Raw genomic sequence first — 21917 nt, forward strand, 5'->3', positions numbered from 1 at the left:
GGAGAAACAAAGTGTACATTCACACAATGGAATAATATCTGGCAATTAAAAAAAACGGGGCACTGATCTATGCCACAACGTGGATGAATCTTGAAAACGTGTTAAGTGAAAGGAGCCAGGCACAAAAGACACATATTTTGTGACCCGTTTGTACAAAACATGCAGGAGGGGCAAATCTACAGAGACAGAAATGGTTGCCTTGGACTGGGGAGGAGGGGTTTGGGGGTGATAGCTAAAGGGAATGGGGTTCCTTTTTGGGGTGATGAAAATTTTCTAAAATCGACTGTTGTGATAGTTGTACAACTCTGTGAATATACTAAAACCCACTGAATAGTACATTTAAAATGGGTAACTTGTATCATATATGAATTATATCTCAATAAATGTTATAAAAAAAGGCCGCAGATTGTCCAATTCCATTTATACAAAATGTATGGAATAGGCAAGTCTACGGAGACAGGAAGTAGGTTGGTGGTTGCCAAGGGAGGGGGGAAGGAGGGAATGGGGAGTGACTGCTAATAGGTAGAGGTTTCAAAAAAAAAAAAACAGGTAGAGGTTTCTTTTTGCAGTGATGAAAATGTTCTGTAATTAGATAGTGGTGATGGTTGCAGAGTCCTGTGAATATACTGAAAAGCACTGAATTGTACACCTTAAAACTGTGAAGTTTATGGTATGTGAATTATACTTTAATTTTTTTTTAAAAAGTCACAATTTTTTTAACCATTCCGCAAATGATAGCTGTCTCCAACCGTTTGCTGTTAACAGCGGTCCTGCAATGAACATGCTGGCTCTCGCCTCTTTGTGTAAGAGTGTTTCCTGAGGGCAGATCTAGTGACAGTGAACAGCATGAACATTTTTATCTCTTGAGAATGCTGCCAAACTGTCCTCCAAAGTGGTTGCACCGAGTTATACTGCTGCCCCAGAGCACTCCCACATCTTCACCAACCCTGGATAATCATCAGACTAAACATTTCTGCCCCAGATGATGGGCAAGAAGTTGTACTTTGCATTTGCAGCTAATCTGCATTCAGTAATCATTCCTGATTACTAGGGAAGTTGAACTTCTCATGGTTTCAGAATTCATTTTTAAAGCTGGTGTTTTCCTGCTCTACTAAAACCTCAACTTTCTCTTTCCCTTGTAAATGTATAATACCATGGTTCATGCTTTTGTGATTCCATGTGAAGCAGCTGCATTTGAAAATCATTATTCGTAATTATCTATTATTATATCTATTGATTATAATCATAATTATTCTATTGCCTAAGCTTGTTTCTATATTATTATTTATGAGGCACGAGAAAGCTTTGTAGAATACGATGTGATGTTATTATTCCTACTGTTACTATTATTATTTGAGCAAGCCTTTCTAGATATCCTAGGACTAAACTATCGTGCAGTGTGAGATTGGCAAGCTACTGCTTTTCCTTTTGAGACTAAGGTTCCAAGTCAGGTCAGATCTATCTACTCTACAGGAGGAATTCATACCACACAACTAACCACCAGATGGAAATAAAGCCCTATTAGATACAATTTTGTACATTCTTACCAGTAAAAAGAATATAAGCATGTACTTTTGAGTTATAAATTTTTATCTTATTAAAAAAGCGCTACTGTATTAATATATTTGAAAATGTACACACAAAACAGAGACTGTAAAAGAGTGAGATTAAAAATAAATAGAAACTCCAGTTCTGACATTTTCTTCTGCCCCCAATGGATCTTGGTGCACACACCTCATCATGGACACCACTGGATTAATTCAAAACATCGGGAACAATTAATATTTATTTGTTGAGCCCCTTCTCCCAGGATTTGTCACTTTAAATTATTTCTAATCCTCAGGAGAATACTTCAGGTAGGAAGGCTCAGAGAGTTGAAGTGGCCTGTCTGATGGCTCAGGGCCACCAAGTGACAGTGGACATCCCACCACTTCGTGATGCTAAGACAGGCAGACGGCACTGCCCAGCCCGTCTGCACCGCTGTTACAGACCCTCATCTGCCCCAGGGTGCCTTGCTGCTCTACCACCATCACTGTGCAATGTTCCTGATAATTAATGTTAGAGGAAAAATGCTTAAGATGTCTTAAGGATGATAATCAGGTTGCCAAACAGTATGTAGAACATGATCTTAATTCCCTTAAAAAATACATACGTACATATATATATTTGCCCCGTGTTAAAAATAAACACACACACCCCTTATGTCCAGGCACTGTGCTGATGTATAAAATACGTGCATTATTTTAGTTCATTCTCAAAACTACCCTGCGAGGCAATAAACCATAATAATATAGATGATAATATTAATAGCTCCAGCTGACAGTTAATGATTACTTAGCAGGTAGACATTATACTAAATGAATTCTACGTATTACCCTGCTCAATATCTGCAATTCTAGGAAGTGAAGGCCCTGTCGTCTACACTTTACAGATAAGGAAACCGAGGCTAAGGCCCAGCATCACTTATCTAGTGAGTAACAGCAGATCCAGAATTGTTTAAGACTGAATTATTTTATCTTTATTTGATTATATAACAGATGCACATGGTTCAAAACTTAAAAGGTAGAAGAATACTCTGTGAAAATTTGAGTCTCTGGGCTTTTTTCTAGGCTTTTGCGATCACTGCCATTCCCATCTAAATAAACACGATTCCCCATGGGTGGGGGCATCCAGAGCATCCCCTGAAAGAGGGATTGTTGGGTCAAGGGTACAGGCATTTTTCATTCTCACACCATGACGCTTGCCCAACTCCCTTCACTGGGCCCAACCGCGTGAGCTGCCGAGAACGCTGGCTGCTAAGTGCTCACAGCTGTCCCCTACTCCAGAGAGGTGCCCTCAGCTGCCCAAAGGCACCTTATCAGGAAGTCGTGCCCGCTCTGCATCGGTTCACAGCCAATGACTCACTGAGGCGGCAGTAGGAGTACAACCCCCTGGCTTTAAAGCGGGACAACCACAGCGTGGCTTGTTGCTCCAGGGTCTTCCTAGTGAGGCTCTGGCTGGGCTGAAACTGAGATTCAGCCCGGCGTTTGGCTCTTTCTCCTCCCCTAGTCTGGGTTCCTCCCTTCCTCACAGATTTATTCATAAAGAGCACCCCTCCGTAAATTACCTGTCCCCAACCGTCTCAGACTCTGCTTTTAGGCAGCCAACTTAAGACCACTGGTTCCAGGAGTGGAGTGGTTCCAGGAAGCAAATTCGAAAGGTGCTGTGCTTCTGGGGTTGGATTATGCAGCAGCCAGTGGGCAATGAGGACCCCAGCGCGGTGGTAAAGTCCTGGTGGTCACTCACCTGGGACTGCCCTGGACTGCTAGGACTCCCTTGTGGCGGGCCAGGTGGGCACACTGGGTGGGAGGCAGCGGCTCAGGCAGTATTGGAGAGGGGTGGGGGAAACGAGAACAGTGGAATTGTGTGGTGCTTGCCGGGGGCCACTGATGTTTGGAAAGAGAAAATGACCAGGCTCAGGCAATCACCAACCTAAAAGCAAAGGGGAGAGTCAGAGGGCTTCCTTGGCTACATGTAAGTTGACCCTCATCACCTACAGCTGGAGGGCTTCTAGAGCTGAAGATCAGGCACGGGACTTAACCGCCAGAGGGGCAGATCTTCCGAGAAAGTTGAACTCAAGAAGGTCCATCTATACCTTCTCCTGCCAGGCCTGCTAAGGAAGAAGTGGGACTCGGAGACGTGGGGGAGTTATCTTGGGGAGATGCACAGGGGCACCTTGAACCTCCAGATTCCTGTGGACCCTCTGGGCTGGGAGAAGTGCCCCCACCTCCCTGCTGGAATACAGAGCTCCCCAGGCTATTCAGAGATTACAAAGAAGCCCCAAATAAGTCAAACGCCTTCTGTTAATTCCTGCTTTCTGTCATAACCTAGTCCCAAAGGACCCAGACCATATGGACATTCCCCAGGACAATACACTGGTCCACTAGACTGTGGATATCGTGTTAATCTGATATGACAAGAAGTGGCGAGTCAATGTCTTGGTGAGAAAGAGGCTTCAGAGGATAGAAAGTTTCAGGGGCCTGCCCACCGGGGAAGCTGTTAGGGGTCAAGTGGTCTGGAGTATGACAGGACGTGCCTCCAAGTAAAGCACGTTCCGCCTCCCACCAATGAGAAGAAGCGCAAGGCCTGGTAGGCCTCCTCCAGGTTTGGAGAAAACTACTTCAACCCATCTGCCGGTTTAGGAGGCTGAAAGTTTTGAGCGGGGCCCAGAAGAAAGGGTCCTGCAGCAGGTCGGGCTGCAGTTCAAGCAGCTCTGCTGCTTCTGCTGTACCAACTGGAAGACCCCACATACTAGAAGTATCTATGGTAGAAAGGGATGGTGTGTGATGCCTCAGGCAAGCTGCAATAGGAGGGCTGCTCAGCATAGATCCCTAGGGTTCTGGAGCAAGGTCTTGCCATTTGCAGCAGAGAAACTACACCATTTGAAAAACACCTGAGGATAAAAACCCAAAGAGCTCCTGGCATGCTCTGGGGCCCTGGTAGAGACAGAGTATCTGAGCATAGGACATCAAGTGCTCATGTGCCCAGAACTGTCCTTTCTAAGAGGGGTTGCCATAACTACCCAGCTCTAGGCCCAGGTGGGCCCAGCAGCAACGCACTGTAAGATGAAAGTGTTACATTGCAGATCAGGCTCGTGCAGGCCTAGAGGGCACAGGCGTGAACAGGCGCCCCAGGCCTCTGTGTCCGCTACAGCTGTATGTCAACACCTCTCTCGGTTCCTACATACGGCCTCGTTGGGAGTTCTTCATGACCAGCTGACAGGAGGAAAAACCCAAGCTTGGTTCACGGAGGATTCAGCCCGCCTCTCAGCTCGGCCACGTCAGTGTTTGTGCAATGGGCTCATGAACACAGAAGCTATGGTGGCAGAGACGGGAGCTGGGCAGGGGCTCGACAGCATGAACCCCTCACACCGTGGCTGTGCGAGCTACCGCCATTGCCGAGTGGAGGCCTGGACGGCCACAGAGACCAACACCTATCACCTGATGGGGTCCCATCCCTTGTGAAGACCAGCTAGCTACAGGACGGCAGCTCCATGACATCAATGGAAAGGGTGGTAGTTCATCCTGACTGAGACTGACGCGTGTGCCGGCTGTATGTCTTTTGGCTAGCGCCACTGTCCGGGGCCCACAAGTGTCTGATCCACCAAAGTGGGGTACTGCGTAACAAGGTGTCAAACTAAGACACTCCCTTTATGGCAAAGAAGGGGCAGCAGTGGGCATGTGACCACGGACTCCACATGGTCCTATACCACATACCACCCCGTGCAGAAGCTGCCGGCCAGCCAGAGTGGTACGAGGGTCTCTCAAAGAAGCTGAGGCACCAGCTTGGAGAGGACATCCTGTGAAGGATGGAGCTCCCGCCAAGGATGCAATTTACTCCTTAAACCAAGAGCCGGGGCCCCTGGGTGGCCCCGTTGGTTAAGCGTCTGCCTTTGGCTCAGGTTGTGATCCCAGAGTCCTGGGATGCAGCCCGCATGGGGCTCCCTGCTCAGCAGGGAGTCTGCTTCTCCCTCTCCATCTGCCTCTCCCTCACTCCCCCCTTTATGTGCATGTGATCTCGCTCTCTCTCAAATAAAAATCTTAAAAAAACAAAACAAAACAAAACACCAATGGCCATTATAGGGCGGTATATCCCCAAGGGTAAGCGTGGGTACAGAGAGCACACAGTGGGTAAAAGTAGTAGTCGCCCCACTCAACATCATTCTCAGGGACTCACTTGGGACCGGCGATTCCTACTTGGGGAATTTCTGCTTCCTTAGGCTGAAACTTTCGGCTCAGGGGGTCGAAAGGTCCTGGCTCCCAGAAGGTGACATTTCCCCCAGGGTTCACACAGTAAGAGTTACAATGGCTGCTGCCTGGTCCCTTTGGGCTCCTTGAGCCAAAAGACCAGCAGGCCTAGAAAGAGGTTACCATACTGGCAGGGATAATTGACCCCGATCATCATGAGGAGGTAGACCTGCTACTTTATAATGAGGCAAAAAGGAATATAATGACTTACTACTTATGTAATACTCTTTTACCCATAAATGATTTTTTGGAAAATATTTTTAGCACATTTTGGCAGCTGTAATTATAGAATCAAGTTATATTATCATAAGGTAATTTTGAAAATCCAATCCTTGATTCTGCCACCTATTCGAAAGCAGATACCTCAAAGATACTCTAATTAAAAGATGGGAATCTGTACCTCATGGCTGTTTGTTTTCTGGGGAAAGCCTGTTTTACATGTTTTGTTTTAAAGTAGCTCACATTATTCCTTTTTCCACCACAGAGGAGAACATTTAGGTGGTGAAAGAGGAAATTCAAGAAGTCAGCCCAAAATGCAGATGTCAGAATACAATTATTTAATAACCTTTCATGTTTTAAAATTTAGCCTATCTCCCTACTCTGGCATAACTAGGAGATTTAAGTATAAAATCCAACCTACGGATGATAAAATTCTCAACTAAGAGAAGATGACCATAAAACTAGGGAAGTCCAAGCAAGACTCCAGGAAAAAGGAGGAAGTTATTCCACACCGAGCACACATTGAGTTCACGGAAGTAAAAGAGCAACAGGCGTTCCAAGGAGACCTCGTCACCTCTGACCTGTGTCCAGGAACTAAGAGTCTGTGCTAGCACCCTTCCTTGGAATGTGACGGCCTCGAAAATCCTGAGTCTAATTTAATCATTTTGTCAATTTGACAACCAATTTTGGCCTCTGCCTCTAAGACAGCTTCTCTAACACCAACAAATGAATGCCTATTTCTTCTCTAAGAAAAATCAAAGCAGGGGCGCCTGGGGGCTCAGTTAGTTGAGCAACTGCCTTCAGCTCAGGTCATGATCCTGGAGTCCCTGGATTGAGTCCCGCATCGGGCTCCCCGCTCAGTGGGGAGCCTGCTTCTCCCTCTGACCCTCCCCCTCTCATGTGCTCTCTCTCTCAAATAAATAAACAAAATCTTCAAAAAAAAAAAAAGAAAAATCAAAGCACCTCAGATTCAGGGAGAGTTCCTCGTGAGACACTGTTAGCTGTGTCAGCATTAGTTAGACTTTGATAGTCTAAAAAGGAACGGAAGCTGTTATAGTTACAGCTAGGATTCTCACTTTGTCTAAAAAAAAAGAAAAAAAAATTTTTTTTTAGAACTTAAGTACAATTAAAATATCATTACTACATCTGTTTTTTCCTGAATTACTTTTAGTCAATAACTCAGGAACCGAGTGATTTTTCATCATTTTCCACTCAAAACCCCCATTGACACAAAGAGCACTAAATTAAAAAAATTAAAGTCCTTTAGTCAAAACAAGAATGAGTTTATAAAACTAAAGGCACATAGTTAAGAAGGTTATGACAAGGGAGCACTTCTGTATATTCTAGTCAATGATTCAATCAAATCTGGGTTTTCTAATTATCAGTAGTATTGGCATTGGATAGGGCAGATTTCCAGTACTTACTTAACCCCTTCTGACTTTTCCTCTCTCTAAAATAAAGTATGAGTGGGGGAGGGGAGGAGAGAAATCTCCTGTTTTGCTACATATAACAGTGGATAGTAGGCAGTACAATTATTTCATTTTTATACCTTATAAATGTCAGCCCAAAATATATAGTGAATCAGCACCAACAAAAGTAAATATGTGAACTTAATATATGGAAAGAGTAGTAAAAAGGAAAGAACACAAAAAACGATATAAACTCAAACCAAGTAAAGTCATCTAATCTCCATGTATATGCCTACCTATGGTTTGGAAGAGAATGAAGCATAATAAAAATAGCTGAAGTTGTCAATGAAAAGGATTTTTCTTTTTCTGTATAGCTCTTTGTGCAGAAAAAAGAAAAAAAATTTTTTTTCAAAGGCCTAAGCTACAGAATTCCATAAGTATAGAAAGTATCCAAAAGCTTTGAAGAAGGATCAAGAAAATATCTTTAAAATTTCATGTTGATACTTTTTTATAAAGAATGAGAAAAGTCTGGAGATTCATCTGAAAATACAATAAAATAGAAGGGGGAAAATGTGCTTTTAAAGGGCAGATAGTCCTTTTCTATACCAATAATTTCTTAGGAACTCTGAATGTTTAACATCAAAGGCCAATCGTGTCTCTAAATGACAGCAAACTGAAAAGCAACTCTGGGCTAGAAGAGGTAGGCTGGGAGAGTTTATCCCTGAAAGAAGGAAAATCCCATTTTCTCTGGCAGCTTTATCTAGATTCTTTGTTGGCACAAAACTTGGAAACTCTTGAAATGGTGGATATATCAACATTTTGTTACACTTTGCTCTAGTAAGAGAAAAAAAGTTCTCCTTCAATTTACATAGCTTTATGAAATACAGAACTATTTTGATAGCTTTGTCAGCATTTCTAAATTCTAAGCAAATGTCCTCTAACATAATAAAAAATACTTTCTGGACTGCGCCACTCTCCCTGGAACTGCTCTTAGCATTCCAATCACCTGAGTTAGCTAACGGAAGTTTTGAAAGCAAGACTTACTTTCCATCAACCCTCCCATGACCTGGCTGTACAGGCTAGTTATTTCTGCTACATCAGTGAAGAAATTAACCCTGTGGATGGAGAGCCTTGGCCAATCCCCAACACCATTTCACTCCCTGTCCAGGCTGAGGAGGCCATGAGGTCAGAGTTCATCCTACAACTTCTGGTAGAAACAGGGAGAAGAGGAGGCCACTTTTCCCTCTGTGATTGCTACTGTAAGGATAGTAGGCCTGAAGCTGGAAAGGTTCAGGAGAGAGCCTGCCTGAGAGTGAAGCCAAAACAAAGGGAAGCACTGTTGAGAAATGAAGAAAAACGGAGCCCAGGAGACTTGATCCAGCTAAGTCTGAAGTTAGCACCCCCTGTAGGTTTCTCAGTTCCCCATGGGCCAATGGGTGTACAACTCCACCCCCACCAATGTGTTTGCTTTGAATCAATTTGATTTTGTCCCTTAAGTGGAAAGAGTCCTGTATCAGTTAAGATGCTTTTAGCTACAAGTAGAACACCCGCCTAAAAATGGCTTCAACCACAGATGTTTGTTACTTCATATAACAGGCAGCTTTAGAAGTATCAATTCAACAAAACAACAACGCAGTCAAGAATCCAGGTTTCCCATCTGTCCCCTTGGCAATCCTTAGCATTCTGGCTTTTGTACCTGAGCCACAGTGATTGCAAGATGTCCACAAGTTCTCCGGGCATCACATCCTCACAGGACGGCATCAAAGGTAGGGGAGTTTTTTGGTTTTTTTTTAAAGATTTTATTTATTTATCTGAGAGAGAGAGAGAATGAGAGAGAGAACACGAGAGGCGGGGAGGGTCAGAGGCAGAAGCAGACTCCCTGCTGAGCAGGGAGCCCGATGCCGGACTCGATCCCGGGACTCCAGGATCATGACCTGAGCCAAAGGCAGTCGCTTAACCAACTGAGCCACCCAGGCGCCCCAGGGAGATTTTTTTTTTTATCAGAGAGGATAGAGTGCACTGCACCTCAGCCCTTCTCCATGGTCTCATGGGCCAGAACAGGGTTTCATACTGCCTTGCTGCCTTCACCCCGTTCAACCAATCAATGGCAGAGTGGAATTATCACGATGGCATAGAGACCAGTCTTGACCTGGAGGAGCCCATCTTCTTTGAGTGCAACTGTGGCAAGATACCTTTTGATACATTATTTCAAATTTAAAATCAAAATTAGCAGGGCGCCTGGGTGGCTCAGTCGTTAAGTGTCTGCCTTCGGCTCGGGTCATGATCCCAGGGTCTTGGGGATCGAGCCCCGCATCGGGCTCCCTGCTTGGCGGGAAGCCTGCTTCTCGCTCTCCCACTCCCCCTGCCTGTGTTCCTTCTCTCGCTATCAATCTCTGTCAAATAAATAAATAAAATCTTTTGAAAATAAATAAAGTCAAAATTAGGGTTCTATTTTCAAGGAAGAAGGGGGAAAGGGCCTTGGGCAGGCAACAAACAATGTCTGCTCTAACTCCTCATACAAGCACTGGTGTTCACTGCCCTGCAGTCACCCAAACATTCAGAGTGAAGAACATGACATTCCAAGCCAAATTGCAAGAACTACCGTTTCCATGTGCACATGGAATACCTAAATACACACCAACTACAGTTCTTATTCTAAGAAACTATGAAAACTGACCGCAAAACTGTACATTCCTTGGAGTCATGTTTTAAGTCTTTACTGAATGTCCCAGAATAGGTATTAGTTGTGTAGGTTATTTTTAGTATGCCTGATAGCAGGAAAAGGATGTTAATAAACGATCATCCCATGCTTAGAGCTCAAAGACTATCTCGTTAGCTAAGGTTGTTCAAATCTGCCAGGATGTGCCACTCTAGAGCCTGCTAAATAAAGAACGGGAACTGTGAGAAAAACTGTTTTCCAACTCTTCACTGAAGATCAGTACTACCCAGTGGTGTCTCTCCCTTAAGATATGGCATCACTGGGGGGTTATGAGGCTTACATGAGGTGGCAATGCAAAAGCTCACAGGCGAGAACCTGACACTTAGTAGTAACGTGAGGCCCAGGAAAACACAGGAGGGGCTGAACCAGGGTAGTAGGAATGCAGATGGTACAGGAAGAGGTGAATCCAAGTCTGAATGTTCATCTCCAAAGCTAACCTAAACCATCGCTGTACTGTAAAAGTATTACTACATATGCTAAACAAGACCTATAAGGCAAAGAAAATTAACTTACAGAGCATCAGTGGTGATAAGGAAAAATTAAATATCATTAGACAAGTGGAATCTAATAAAAGTAACTACAGTATCATAAACTCATGAACGCCTTAGCTGATCTTAGTGAAAGCTTATATACTATGCCTTAAGCACCCCCACCCACATTTTATTTTATTATTTTATTTTTTTTAAAGATTTTATTTATTTGACAGAGAGAGAGATAGCGAGAGCAGGAACACAAGCAGGGGCTGTGGGAGAGGGAGAAGCAGGCTTCCCGCGGAGCAGGAAGCCCAATGCGGGGCTCGATCCCAGGACCCTGGGATCATGACCTGAGCCGAAGGCAGACGCTTAACGACTGAGCCACCCAGGCGCCCCTCCCACCCACATTTTAGTCTTGATTTTAATACTTACTGAAAGATAAGGTCCCTACACCTTCCTTCATTAACCATTTCAATTAACTTTCATGTGAGCTCTCAACTGTTATTACATCGATTCATTCCCTCTAAATAGAGGCTAATTATCTTTTCTTTTATTACTTATTATTGAAGTATAGTTGACATACAGAGGCTAACTATCTTAACAATTAATTGCCGTAGGAAACAAGAGAGAAATTAAATGAGGTAGAATGGAATGCTCCTGAAGACTTTAGATCTGACTGACATGGAAGCGAGCCATTCCTACTCCTAAACCTAAAGTGAGAGTCCCTTCTGGCTGTAAAATTCACTGACCCTATGAATTAAGTGTCAATTACTCGCCTTAGTTGAGTTGGGTGTCTGCACAGCCTGGTAACAGAGGTCAATGTGCCCCAAGGGTAGTTCTAGAAGCAGAAAGGCCTTCGAGCTATACAGAGGGGGCGACTATGTGATCTCTAGGAGGTCATCGCCCCTCTCTGAGCCACAGTGTCCTCATCTGTAAAATGGGATCATAACACCCTCATGGCAAGTGGCAGTGAGGATTAAATGAAATCAGGAACGTACCACATCTCATGTGGTTCCTGGCACTAAGAAGACACTCAAAAAAAATTTTATTGTTACTGCCTTTATTATAGGATCACTGATAAGGACTTACCTAAAGAAACAACAGCAACGCTCTCTGGCAAGAAATGTAATCTGTATCGGATCAGTAAATGCACCAATATGATGCAGATAGCTGTGGGGAAAAAATAAGACATTGTTAAAATGGCACAATTTCAAATAATAAACACCAAGTTCAAAGCCATGGTTCCTTCTGGGGGTGCTGCCAGGAAAATGTACAAGGGACAATGACACAATAAACTGCAGTTGTATTTTCAAGCTCTTATTTCTTAACCTGGAAACAGACTCACAGACAATAACATTGTCTCCATATTTCTTTATAAGCCTGGACTAGTTTGTTTTCTAGGGTTCACTGAAAGAGCAACAGACATCTAATGTTTTTCTAACCTGTTAAGCCTCATACAATCATTTTTCGAATCTCTCTGATTCTGAGAAAAGGCTTCAACTTTTTTGAAATAATCAACTGGAAAACTTGAAATGGTGAGAAGGAAGTCAATGAAATCAATCACTTTTATGCAAATATAACTGCAACAAAAGATGCTGACACAATGTATTTTGCCTCCATGCGATAAGTTCTCTTGGAATAGAGAAGGAAGTGAGAGTCTTATACAAAGGAGACAAAGTAAATACTTTGGTCTGGTGATGAGCACATCAGAAACCAAAAGATGGGGTGCCTGCCCCTCAGCTAGGTACTAGGGCTCCCACTGGGTGAGAGTTCCCCATGAGCCAGGTGCTGCACTGCGCACTTCCCAAACACTGCCTCATTTGACCCCCAACACCCCTCTTAACTAGTTATTATTATCATAATCTCACTTCACTGGTGGGTGCTGCAGGGTTGAGCCCAATTCCAACCCTGGGCCCTTAATCACAGGCACCCACCACCTCCCTCCCAACGGCCTTCATTCCTCAGTTGCCAAAATAAGAATAATGTCTGACTTTTCTCACAGGGGTACTGTCTTGGAAGAAAGGAAACAAAAGGAGATAAAACTGTTTGAAAATATTTCTGGACACCCCCAAAGCATACTTACACATAAATAATTCCTAAATGTAATTTCATGGTCCAAGTGCAAGTATGCATGTCTCTTTCTTTTATTACGCACCTAAGTGGTATACCATCCCATTAATCACAATATTATCTTAACAGCACTAAAAATAATTGTTGCTTTTTGTAAAAGGAAATGTTTAAACAATCTGCAGGGTGGTTAAATGGCCACCCTCAGAGCCTATGCTGACAAACTAGATATCTTTAGGCCCACCAAAAAGCACCAGGTAGCCAGAAAAAGGAAACAATTGTACATAGAGAAATTGTGTCCTCCTTTCATTCTGAGTTTTAAACTATCAATCTGTGGTGTTACTTTATTACAAATATTTAACCTTGTTAGAAAAATCCTGCATTAAATACTAAGAGCAAGAAAAAATGTTTTAATGCATAAGCACAACATGTAACCAGTGAGCAGGCCTCCTGTCTATAGAGGCAGGCGCATAAGTAGACCGAATATAGACCTAGGGAGTTCACTCAGTTTCTGATCTTTTTTTGCACCAAGCTAAATGAAAAAATTAATTTAAAAATTTTATTTTAATAAATCAGACATTGATTTGCACCTTTAAGAGCAAAGGGAGGGGCCCCTGGGTGGCTTAGTCAGACCCCTGACTCTCAGGGTCATGAGATCCAGCCCTGCGTGTCTCTCTCCCTTTCCTTCTGCACCTCCCCTTCCTCTCTTTCTTTAAAAAAAAAAAAAAAAAAAAAAAAGAGCAAAGGGGAAAAAACTACCAACAGGAAGAGCTAAACATGAGGCTCATCAGTGCCAGGGAATGGTCTTCAGCCACTTAAAAGAATGAGGTCTGAAAAAATGGATGAGAGTATTTTTTTTTTTTTAAAGATTTTATTTATTTATTTGAGAGAGAGAGAATGAGAGACAGAGAGCATGAGAGGGAGGAGGGTTAGAGGGAGAACCAGACTCCCCGCTGAGCAGGGAGCCCGACGCGGGACTCGATCCCGGGACTCCAGGATCATGACCTGAGCCGAAGGCAGTTGCTTAACCAACTGAGCCACCCAGGCGCCCGTGGATGAGAGTATTTGTAAATCATTTATCTGGTGAGGGTCTAGTAACCAGAATACATAAAGAACTCTTACAACTTAACAACAAAAAGACAAACAATACAATTTAAAAAATGGGCCAAGAACCAGAAAAGACATCTCTCCAAAGACACAAATGGCCAGTAAGCACATGAAAAGATGCTCAACATCATTGGTCATTAGAAAAATGCAACTCAAGACCATGAGATACAACTTCACACCCACTAAGATGGCCATAATTCAAAAACAAAACAAAACACAATGGGAAATAACAAGTGTTGGCAAGGATGTGGAGCCGCTGGGACATGACGGCACTGCGGGTGGGGATGTAAAATGGTATGGCCTCTGTAGGAAGTTTGGGAGTTCCTGAGAAAGTTACACATATAGTAAGCATTTAACCCAGCAGCTCCACTCCTGGGTATGTATCCAAGAGAAATAGAAATATAGGTCTACATGAAAACCTGTACACAAATGTCGACAGCAGCACTATTCACAACAGCCAAAACGTAGAAACACGCCAAATGTCCATCAATCGATGAGTGGATACACATGATGTGGTATATCTACAGGGGATTATTATTCACCCATAATAATTAACACACTTCTAACACACGCTACAACACGGATGAACCTTGAAGATACAATGCTAAGTGAAAGAAGCCAGATATAAAAGGTCACATATTGTATGATGCTATTTGCCTGAAATGGAGTAGGCAAATTCCTAGGAATAGAAAGCAAAATAGTGTTTACTAGAGACTGGGGGTAGGGGAGATGGGGAGTGACAGCTTTTAAAGGGTACTGGGTCTCCCTTTGGGGTGATGAGAACATTCTGGAACTAGATAATGGTGGTGGTTGCACAACATCGTGAGTGTACTAAATGCCACTGAATCGTACACTGTAAAATGGTTAAAATGGGATATATTTTGTTTCTTTTAACAAATACATGTTCTTTAAAAGAAAAAAAGATGAAGTAGATACAAAAAAGAGTAGTAACATAAAAAGACCTCCAAGACATTCTGTGAGATGCAAAAGCAAGTTATAGGATCCTATTTATATTAAAACAAACAAAATCCAGGGCGCCTGGGTGGCTCAGTTGGTTAAGCGACTGCCTTCGGCTCAGGTCATGATCCTGGAGTCCCTGGATCGAGTCCTGCATCGGGCTCTCTGCTCGGCAGGGAGCCTGCTTCTCCCTCTGACCCTCCCCCCTCTCATGTGCTCTCTCTCTCATTCTGTCTCAAATAAATAAATAAAATCTTTAAAAAAATAAACAAAATCCAAGCGGGATGTGCCTATATGCGTGAATGTGCTTATGAACGTATATGCGCCTATACACAAACAAGTACATGTTTTCAAGTATACTTGGAAAAAAAGGACAAAAACTTCTGTGTGGTAAGGATAGGTATACCACAAGTTAACATGCTTCTAAATGTTCATGCCCAAAGTAATAATTATAGAAACTATATTAAAACATAGGCATATCAATTTTAATAACTCCATAAATTTAATGGCCCATAAAATGTGTCAAATGATGCTAATTGTTAACTCTAATGTAAGTCAAAAAAATGACTTACCACTGTTTCTGCAGAGTCAAAGATCAGCAAGGGTTAAGTGTAAATCAACTGATTTCAAGCTTCTAAAGTCAAAAGTAACAGGAGTTTTGGCATCCCTCCTCAAAAAAGGGGAATACACTGAAATCCTTTCACAAGCTTATAGGACATAAAAGTTACACTTTCATTTGACTTGACTAAAATAGTAAACAAAAGCAGTACCTGAGGGGCTCAGTTAAGTGTCTGACTTTGGCCCAGATCATGATCTTATGGGTCCTGGGATTGAGCCCCGCATTGGGCTCCCTGCTCAGTGGGGAGTCTGCTTGTCCCTCTCCCTCTGCCCCTCCCCTGTGCTCTCTGTCTCTCTCTGAAATAATAAAGAGACAGAGAAAACAAGCAGGGGGAGTAGCAGGCAGAGGGAGAGGGAGAAGCAGGCTCCCCGCTGAGCGGGGAACCTGACATGGGGCTCGATTCCAGGACCCTGAGATCATGACCTGAGCTGAAGGCAGAAGCCCAACCTGCTGAGCCACCCAGGTGCCCCAAGTAAAAAATCTTAAAAAAAATAAAATAGTAGGGGCGCCTGGGTGGCTCAGTCGTTAAGCGTCTGCCTTCGACTCAGGTCATGATCCCAGGGTCCTGGGATCGAGCCCCGCATCGGGTTCCCTGCTCTGCGGGAAGCCTGCTTCTCCCTCTGCCCACTCCCCCTGCTTGTGCTCCTTCTCTGGCTGTCTTTCTGTCAAATAAATAAAAATCTTAAAAAAAAAACCAAACAGTAAACAAAAGTGGTTAAATGTGTCCCAGGTTAGGAGTTCCTGAAGTCTAGAATAAACTATGGACTAGTATTTCCCTCAATTCACTGCAGTTCATGTATTTAGTGAGTTAGCAAGATACCTATTAACTGTAATTTTTTTTAACCTTATCAGATGTATATTGTTTGGACATCTAATATATAAGATATATAATATTCTATTGATAATATACAAGAAAAGACTAAAAATGCCTTCAAATTTATTGAAAAAGAAAGCATTCCATTCTGCTACTGCACGCTGACCTACACATAAAAAGCGGAGATACCAATTTGTAGACTGCCAACAGTCTGATGAGGTGAAAACAAAACCCACCTGACACTAGTGTGACTCTAGGTTTATGATCTTTGAAAAGACGATTCAAGTAAAATATATAGCACTAATAAATACACCTCAGACCTTTCTGGCCCCAAAGATGTGTTACCACTGCGCAGGGTCTTGCCAGGATTAAAAATCACTATAACAACCTGTTTTGTGGTTTCTAGCACAAACTAACCTTCAATGCCCCACACCCTGAAAATTACTTTGAAAGTCTGACTTAGCCTTATTATCTTCCCATGAAACAAAGTGACTACAAAACAAAAGTTTTCTCCCAGGCCTGTCTTGTATGCTGTCTACCTTATCAAGCTGACAACAATGTAAAAAGGCTAATAATACTGGTCCTTCAGGATTAAGGATTCAGGTACTAAAGACTTCTTAATCAAGAAAAGAACTGCTTTTGTTTATATTCAACTACTATCACATAGGAAAAAGGAAAAACAAAAAAGAGTCCTTGATTGTTGGAGTAATCCCCTAGTAGCAGAATTCAACTACATTCACAAGGTACACAATTACTTGAGCATATCAGGTCCATATGGGACACTGCACGCTTGTGGTTTGTGTACTTTTTCAGTATTCGATTTAAAAGTTGTGTGGGTTTTGTTTTGTTTTGTTTTTTAAGTAGGCTACTCGACCATTGCGGAGCCCAGCACATGGCTCAAATTCACAGCCTTGAGCTCAAGACCTGAGACCAAGGGTCGGATGTTCAACCGACTAAGCCACCTAGGTGCCCCCAATTTAAAAGTTTTTTAGGATCTGTGAGAGATAAGGCTGAGTCCTGGGATTTTAAATCAAATGATTAGGTTATTAAAATTATTTGGCCATTAACAGAATCTGAATCTGAATGTGAAAGAAGTTCCCGTTTTCTTCAAAAAAGTCCTCAATGACATCAGCTAAATGCTTTGTGCCTTTCAATCAGGTTGTAGTTCCCATTCCTCTGAAAAAACCTAATCTAATTAGAAATATGGCTCAGTATCATGAAAAGAAGACTGGAAAATGTAAATATGCCAACTTTACTCATCCAATAAGAGTTTGGATTTGGGTCAAATTTGAAGTTATTTCTTCCTTTGTCAGCTAGTCCAAAGTGGTTGTGCAGTTTCAACTGTTTTTTTGTTTTGTTTTTTGGTCTAAAACAGTTGTCTACAGTCTCTAGGAGGCATCTAAGTTACTGCATTTTACCTAAACTTCTCGACTGATGTCTGGCAACCCAAATATTAATCTCTAGTCTCCCAGAAACAAGGCGTGTCATTTGCTTAATCTCTCTGGGCCTAAATTTTCTCACCCATGACTGGAGGAGGTTGAACAAAACGAGACTATTGAGAGTGAATCTGTTCAAAGAAAAACATTACATAAGTAAACAACAACATAGGCAGTACACAGATATGGTAAAAGTCATAACCACGGTTAATGGGAGACAGAGGGTAAGGAAAGGGGTATTTGATCTTTTACTCAGCAACAAAACTTTTAATTAAATAAATTTTACACAGAAGTCTAATAGGAGACAAAATGCTGCTCTGGTCAGAAAGTCAGATGCCCTCCCATTTGACTCAGCCCACCTCCTGCTCCCACCACCACCTACACACACACACACACACTCATGAGTAGGTTTTGAAATCCATTAAACTAGAAGACGTTCAAGGTTCTTTCTAGGTCAAAAATCCCTTCTTTCTTCCAAATGACATCTAAGATATATAAAGAGCTCTTCAAAATTGCTAGGCTCGATGATTTTATAGAAAAAGGAGTACCCTCTTATGAACTGATCATTGTCCCTCAGTGTTTGACATCAAACCAAATGAAAGGAAGACTTGACATCAAGTAAATGGTGGCTTAGACAGGGTTGACCTTATAGACAGCACACAAAGACACTCAAGATGGCAAATGAGGGTGTCTCCACATTCACCTAGGACGAGGAGGCTGAAGAAGATGGTCATGCCGCTTGACTGTTCCTCCTGCTGAGCCTGCTCACCCGTTTGCACAGGGAGAATGGGCTTGGCAGGGGTCGGGAGCACCAGTTTCGTGGTGACAACCAGGGTAGTGTGAAGGGTGACATTGAAACCTTCGTGAGTTGTGTTGGGGAACCTGTTGGACATAAAAAACAGCAGGATTAGATAAAGGGAAAAGGGCCTGAGTATCAACACACATACACAAACAGAAGGAGAACCTGGCACAGAGGATGATGGGATTCACAAGTCTTACAACCACCGGCAGGCCTCAGAGAGAAACTGATTCAGAAAATTCCTGCCTGCCTCAGCAGGAGAGTACCAGTGGCTTCAGGTGCTCTGAACACAGCCACTCAGAGGACAGGAACCAGGGGGAATCAGGGCCAGTGCAGAAACAAAATGCTGCCTGCTCTTTGGCATTTAATGGGGGATTTAAATGGAGACAAACTGAAGTCTCATCACATTCCAAGATCCAATGTTATTTACTTGGCGCCTTTATTTCTCCTGTTTACATTCTTTTCCTTGAATTATAGCAGCAAGTTGAAGAAGCCACCTGAATTTACCCAATTGTTGATCTGGTTGGAACATCCCACCCCACTTTATAAAATCCTTCTCAGATATCTAAAGGCTCAAATGTAACCTCCTCTGTAATACTGCACCCACCCCACCTCTTATGTTCTTCACCAGAGCTCTCTCCTCACTTTGGGGTCAGATTGTAAACTAGTGCAATATTCATATAATAACCATTGCAATTGTGATTATAATAGCTCATGTTTATTGAGTAAATGCTTCACTCCAGGGATTATATAACATACAACCTCTCATTTAATAGGCATACCAGGCCTGAGATGGGGGCTATTCCTTTCCCTTTTTTACCCACGAATAACTGAAGTTCAGAGAGGTTGCATAACCTGGCCAGTATCTCAGCTAACCAAGTTTGAGACCAAACTTGAAATTACTGGGCCATACCACCTTTTTTGCTTTGTGTTGCTGAGGCCCAGTTTGGTGTAGCAATAGAGCATATGCTGAATAAATAAGCAGACGAAATGAAATGACCACCCAGCCAGCCAAGAGACGTATCTGAAAAGGTATCAGGTGAGGGAGTCAGATTTCAACCACGGGGATTCCTTTTTAATTTTTACAAACCGGTTCACATAGATAGGGCATCTACAACATGCAATAGGTTGTGCCCGGCAGATATGGAGACGGACTAAAGAAGGGTCCTTCCGGCTAAGTACCTGGGGGACAAAGGACGCCCACCCCCGCCCCTCATCTCATCTTGTACAGCTAGCCCCTTCGCTCTTTACATTCCAGCCATCCTGCCTTTCCTTCTGTCCCTCAAAGACACTAAGCTCTTTCTTGCTTCCAGCCTTTTGCATTTGCTTGTTCCCTCTCCTATCCCTCCTTCTCCTCATTACAGTTTCGGCGGGCACGTCACTTCTTCCTAGCGGGACTCTCCCATCCTAACACTTCCGTTTTCTTTTAGCACTCTGAAATCACCTTGCCTACTTAGGGTCTTTCCCCACTAGAATGGAAACTACCTAAGGGTGGCTCCTGGTCGGCCTCCTTCACTACTATGTGCCCAGCGCCTGGAATAGAGTAAATGGCCAACAGTTAACGAATGAATGAAACTCCGTGGAGGAGACAGATGCGAAAAACGGCCGTTACAGTGGAAGAGGGGGTGGGGGAATTCCTGGAGGAGGCGGCGGACCTCTCCCTGATTATCAAAAGACCGAAAAATGGGAAAGTGGAATTGGGGTTTCGGTTTCCGCCGGACGGCTTTCGAGGCCTGCCCCGGGCTGCCGGTTCCCTGGACGAGGATCCGACCTTAAGGAGGCTGCAGGGCCGGGCTGGGCCCAGGCCCATCCCTCCCGCCCTCCTCGCTTGCGCCGGCATGGTCAGTCCTGGCCAAGCGGCACAAGGAACTCCGCCTTTCAGGGCCAGAGGGAGGCCTGAGGCTCTCGCTCTCACCCGCCGGGGCCCAGCCCTGCCGCCTCCGCCGCCCAGGAAAAGCCCACTCACTCCTCTTCCGCCATCTTCTCCCCCATCTTGCGGAGCCTCCAAGACCACCGAGTTCGGAGCCGGGGGCTAGCAGGGACTGCTTTTGCTTCCGGCTTCCGCTGGAGGAGCAGGCCGGCTGACAACCGGGGGGCGGGGCCTCAGCCGTGAGCGAGCGGCCCTTCTGTCTCTTCGTCTCTGTGGCCTGAAGGGGGGAGGACCCGGTCAGGGCGCTTTCAGGACGCCTGACCGGCGTGGGTTTGGTGACCTCCTGGCCCCATGGAGTTTCGGCTTTTCTCCAGCCCGGGGCGAGGAAGCTTTGAGGGAAACTCCTGTGAGGTCAGTGTGACTCACCCTGAGAGCAGGCGCTAACCACCCAGTGTCCAGGACTTGACTCTGAAAGTTGGGAAGGAAGCTTCTAGCCTAGGCTGTGCAGAGGGACCCCAGGGGACCCTTCCCCAGTCTGAGCCCCAGTTTTCCTCCCTGTGAAGAGGACTAGCCACCTGGCCTTGCAGAATTGTGCAGTATTCTATTTGTAAGCATTTACTGACTTCTGACTATATGCCTATCATTAAAATAGGTAATGATGAGGGGCGCCTAGGTGGCTCAGTCAGTTAAGCCTCAGACTTGATTTCTGCTCAGGTCATGATCTCAGGGTCATGCGATCCAGCGCCCCCCCCCCCCCGCCCTCCTCTGCGTTTAGCTGGGAATCTGCTTCTCTCCCTCTCTCTCTCCCTCTGCCATTCCCCCTGCTCATGCTCTCTTTCTCTAAAATAAATCTTTAAAAGATAATAAAATAAAATAGGTGGTGATGATGACCTAGGCCTGGATCATTCATTCATTTGTCGGTTTAGTCAACCAATACTCCTTAGACACCTGTATGTGCCTAGCTGTGGTCTGTGGGGTTTGGGATACAGGAAGGAACAAGGCTTGTAGGGGTAAGGGAGACCCCATCAGGAGGACTCCTAACCTTGTGTAAGACATTTGGGTTTGACATCACCTCTGCTGTTGCTACCTCCTTCCTGGTCCAAGCCATCATACCTCGTAACGGCTGTTGTAGCTGCCTAAACCATAAACTGTCTCACTGGCTCTGCCGATGTTCCCTGTGATCTTTCACACAGAGGACCCCAGTGATCCTTAAAAAAAAATTTTTTTTAAGTTTTTTATCTATTTAAGTAATCTCTACACCCAACGTGGGGCTTGAACTCAAGACCCTGAGATCAGGAGTCGCCTGCTCTTCAGACTGAGCCAGCCACGGGCCCAGCACAGTGATCCTTTAAAACTCTAGTCATTCCCCTACTTAAATTAAAACCTCCACTGGGGTGCGGGGGCACCTGGGTGGCTCTGTGGTTAAACGGGTTAAGCGTCTGCCTTCAGCTCAGGTCATGATCCCAGGGTCCTGGAATCGAGCCCTGCATAGTCATGGGGCTCCTGGCTCAGCAGGGAGTCGGCTTCTCCTGCCCCTCCCGTCCTCTCCCCTCATGATCTCTGAAATAAATGAAATCTTTAAAACTAATAATAACAATTAAAAAAAAATGAAACTTCCACTGGCTTCTAATCTCAATCAAAG

General features: G+C 44.1%; 1 protein-coding gene across 4 annotated transcripts in view; it reads right to left on the reverse strand.

Moving 5' to 3' along the window:
* The window catches only part of SLC9A8 (solute carrier family 9 member A8), a 79571-nt gene extending 59067 nt beyond the window's left edge, over positions 1 to 20504 (reverse strand). For 2 of the 4 annotated variants that reach the window (XR_014148882.1, XM_081831935.1), the window contains exons 1-3: positions 20372 to 20504; positions 18310 to 18488; positions 11696 to 11776 (exon numbers count right to left, since the gene is read on the reverse strand). Coding sequence is in view for 2 of the 4 variants with exons in the window: in XM_081831935.1 (XP_081688061.1) it covers positions 11696 to 11776; positions 18310 to 18488; positions 20372 to 20397 (286 nt within the window). In the remaining 2 variants the exon portion in view is untranslated. Of the gene's footprint in view, positions 1 to 3285; positions 3472 to 11695; positions 11777 to 18309; positions 18489 to 20320 lie in introns of those variants that run through there. The other 2 variants (XM_081831937.1, XM_081831938.1) reach the window with 2 other exon arrangements.
* Positions 20505 to 21917: the final 1413 nt, after the last annotated feature.

This window comes from Leptonychotes weddellii, chromosome 10, assembly GCF_054177405.1.
Source record: "Leptonychotes weddellii isolate Sample4059 chromosome 10, ASM5417740v2, whole genome shotgun sequence".
NCBI lineage: Eukaryota > Metazoa > Chordata > Mammalia > Carnivora > Phocidae > Leptonychotes > Leptonychotes weddellii.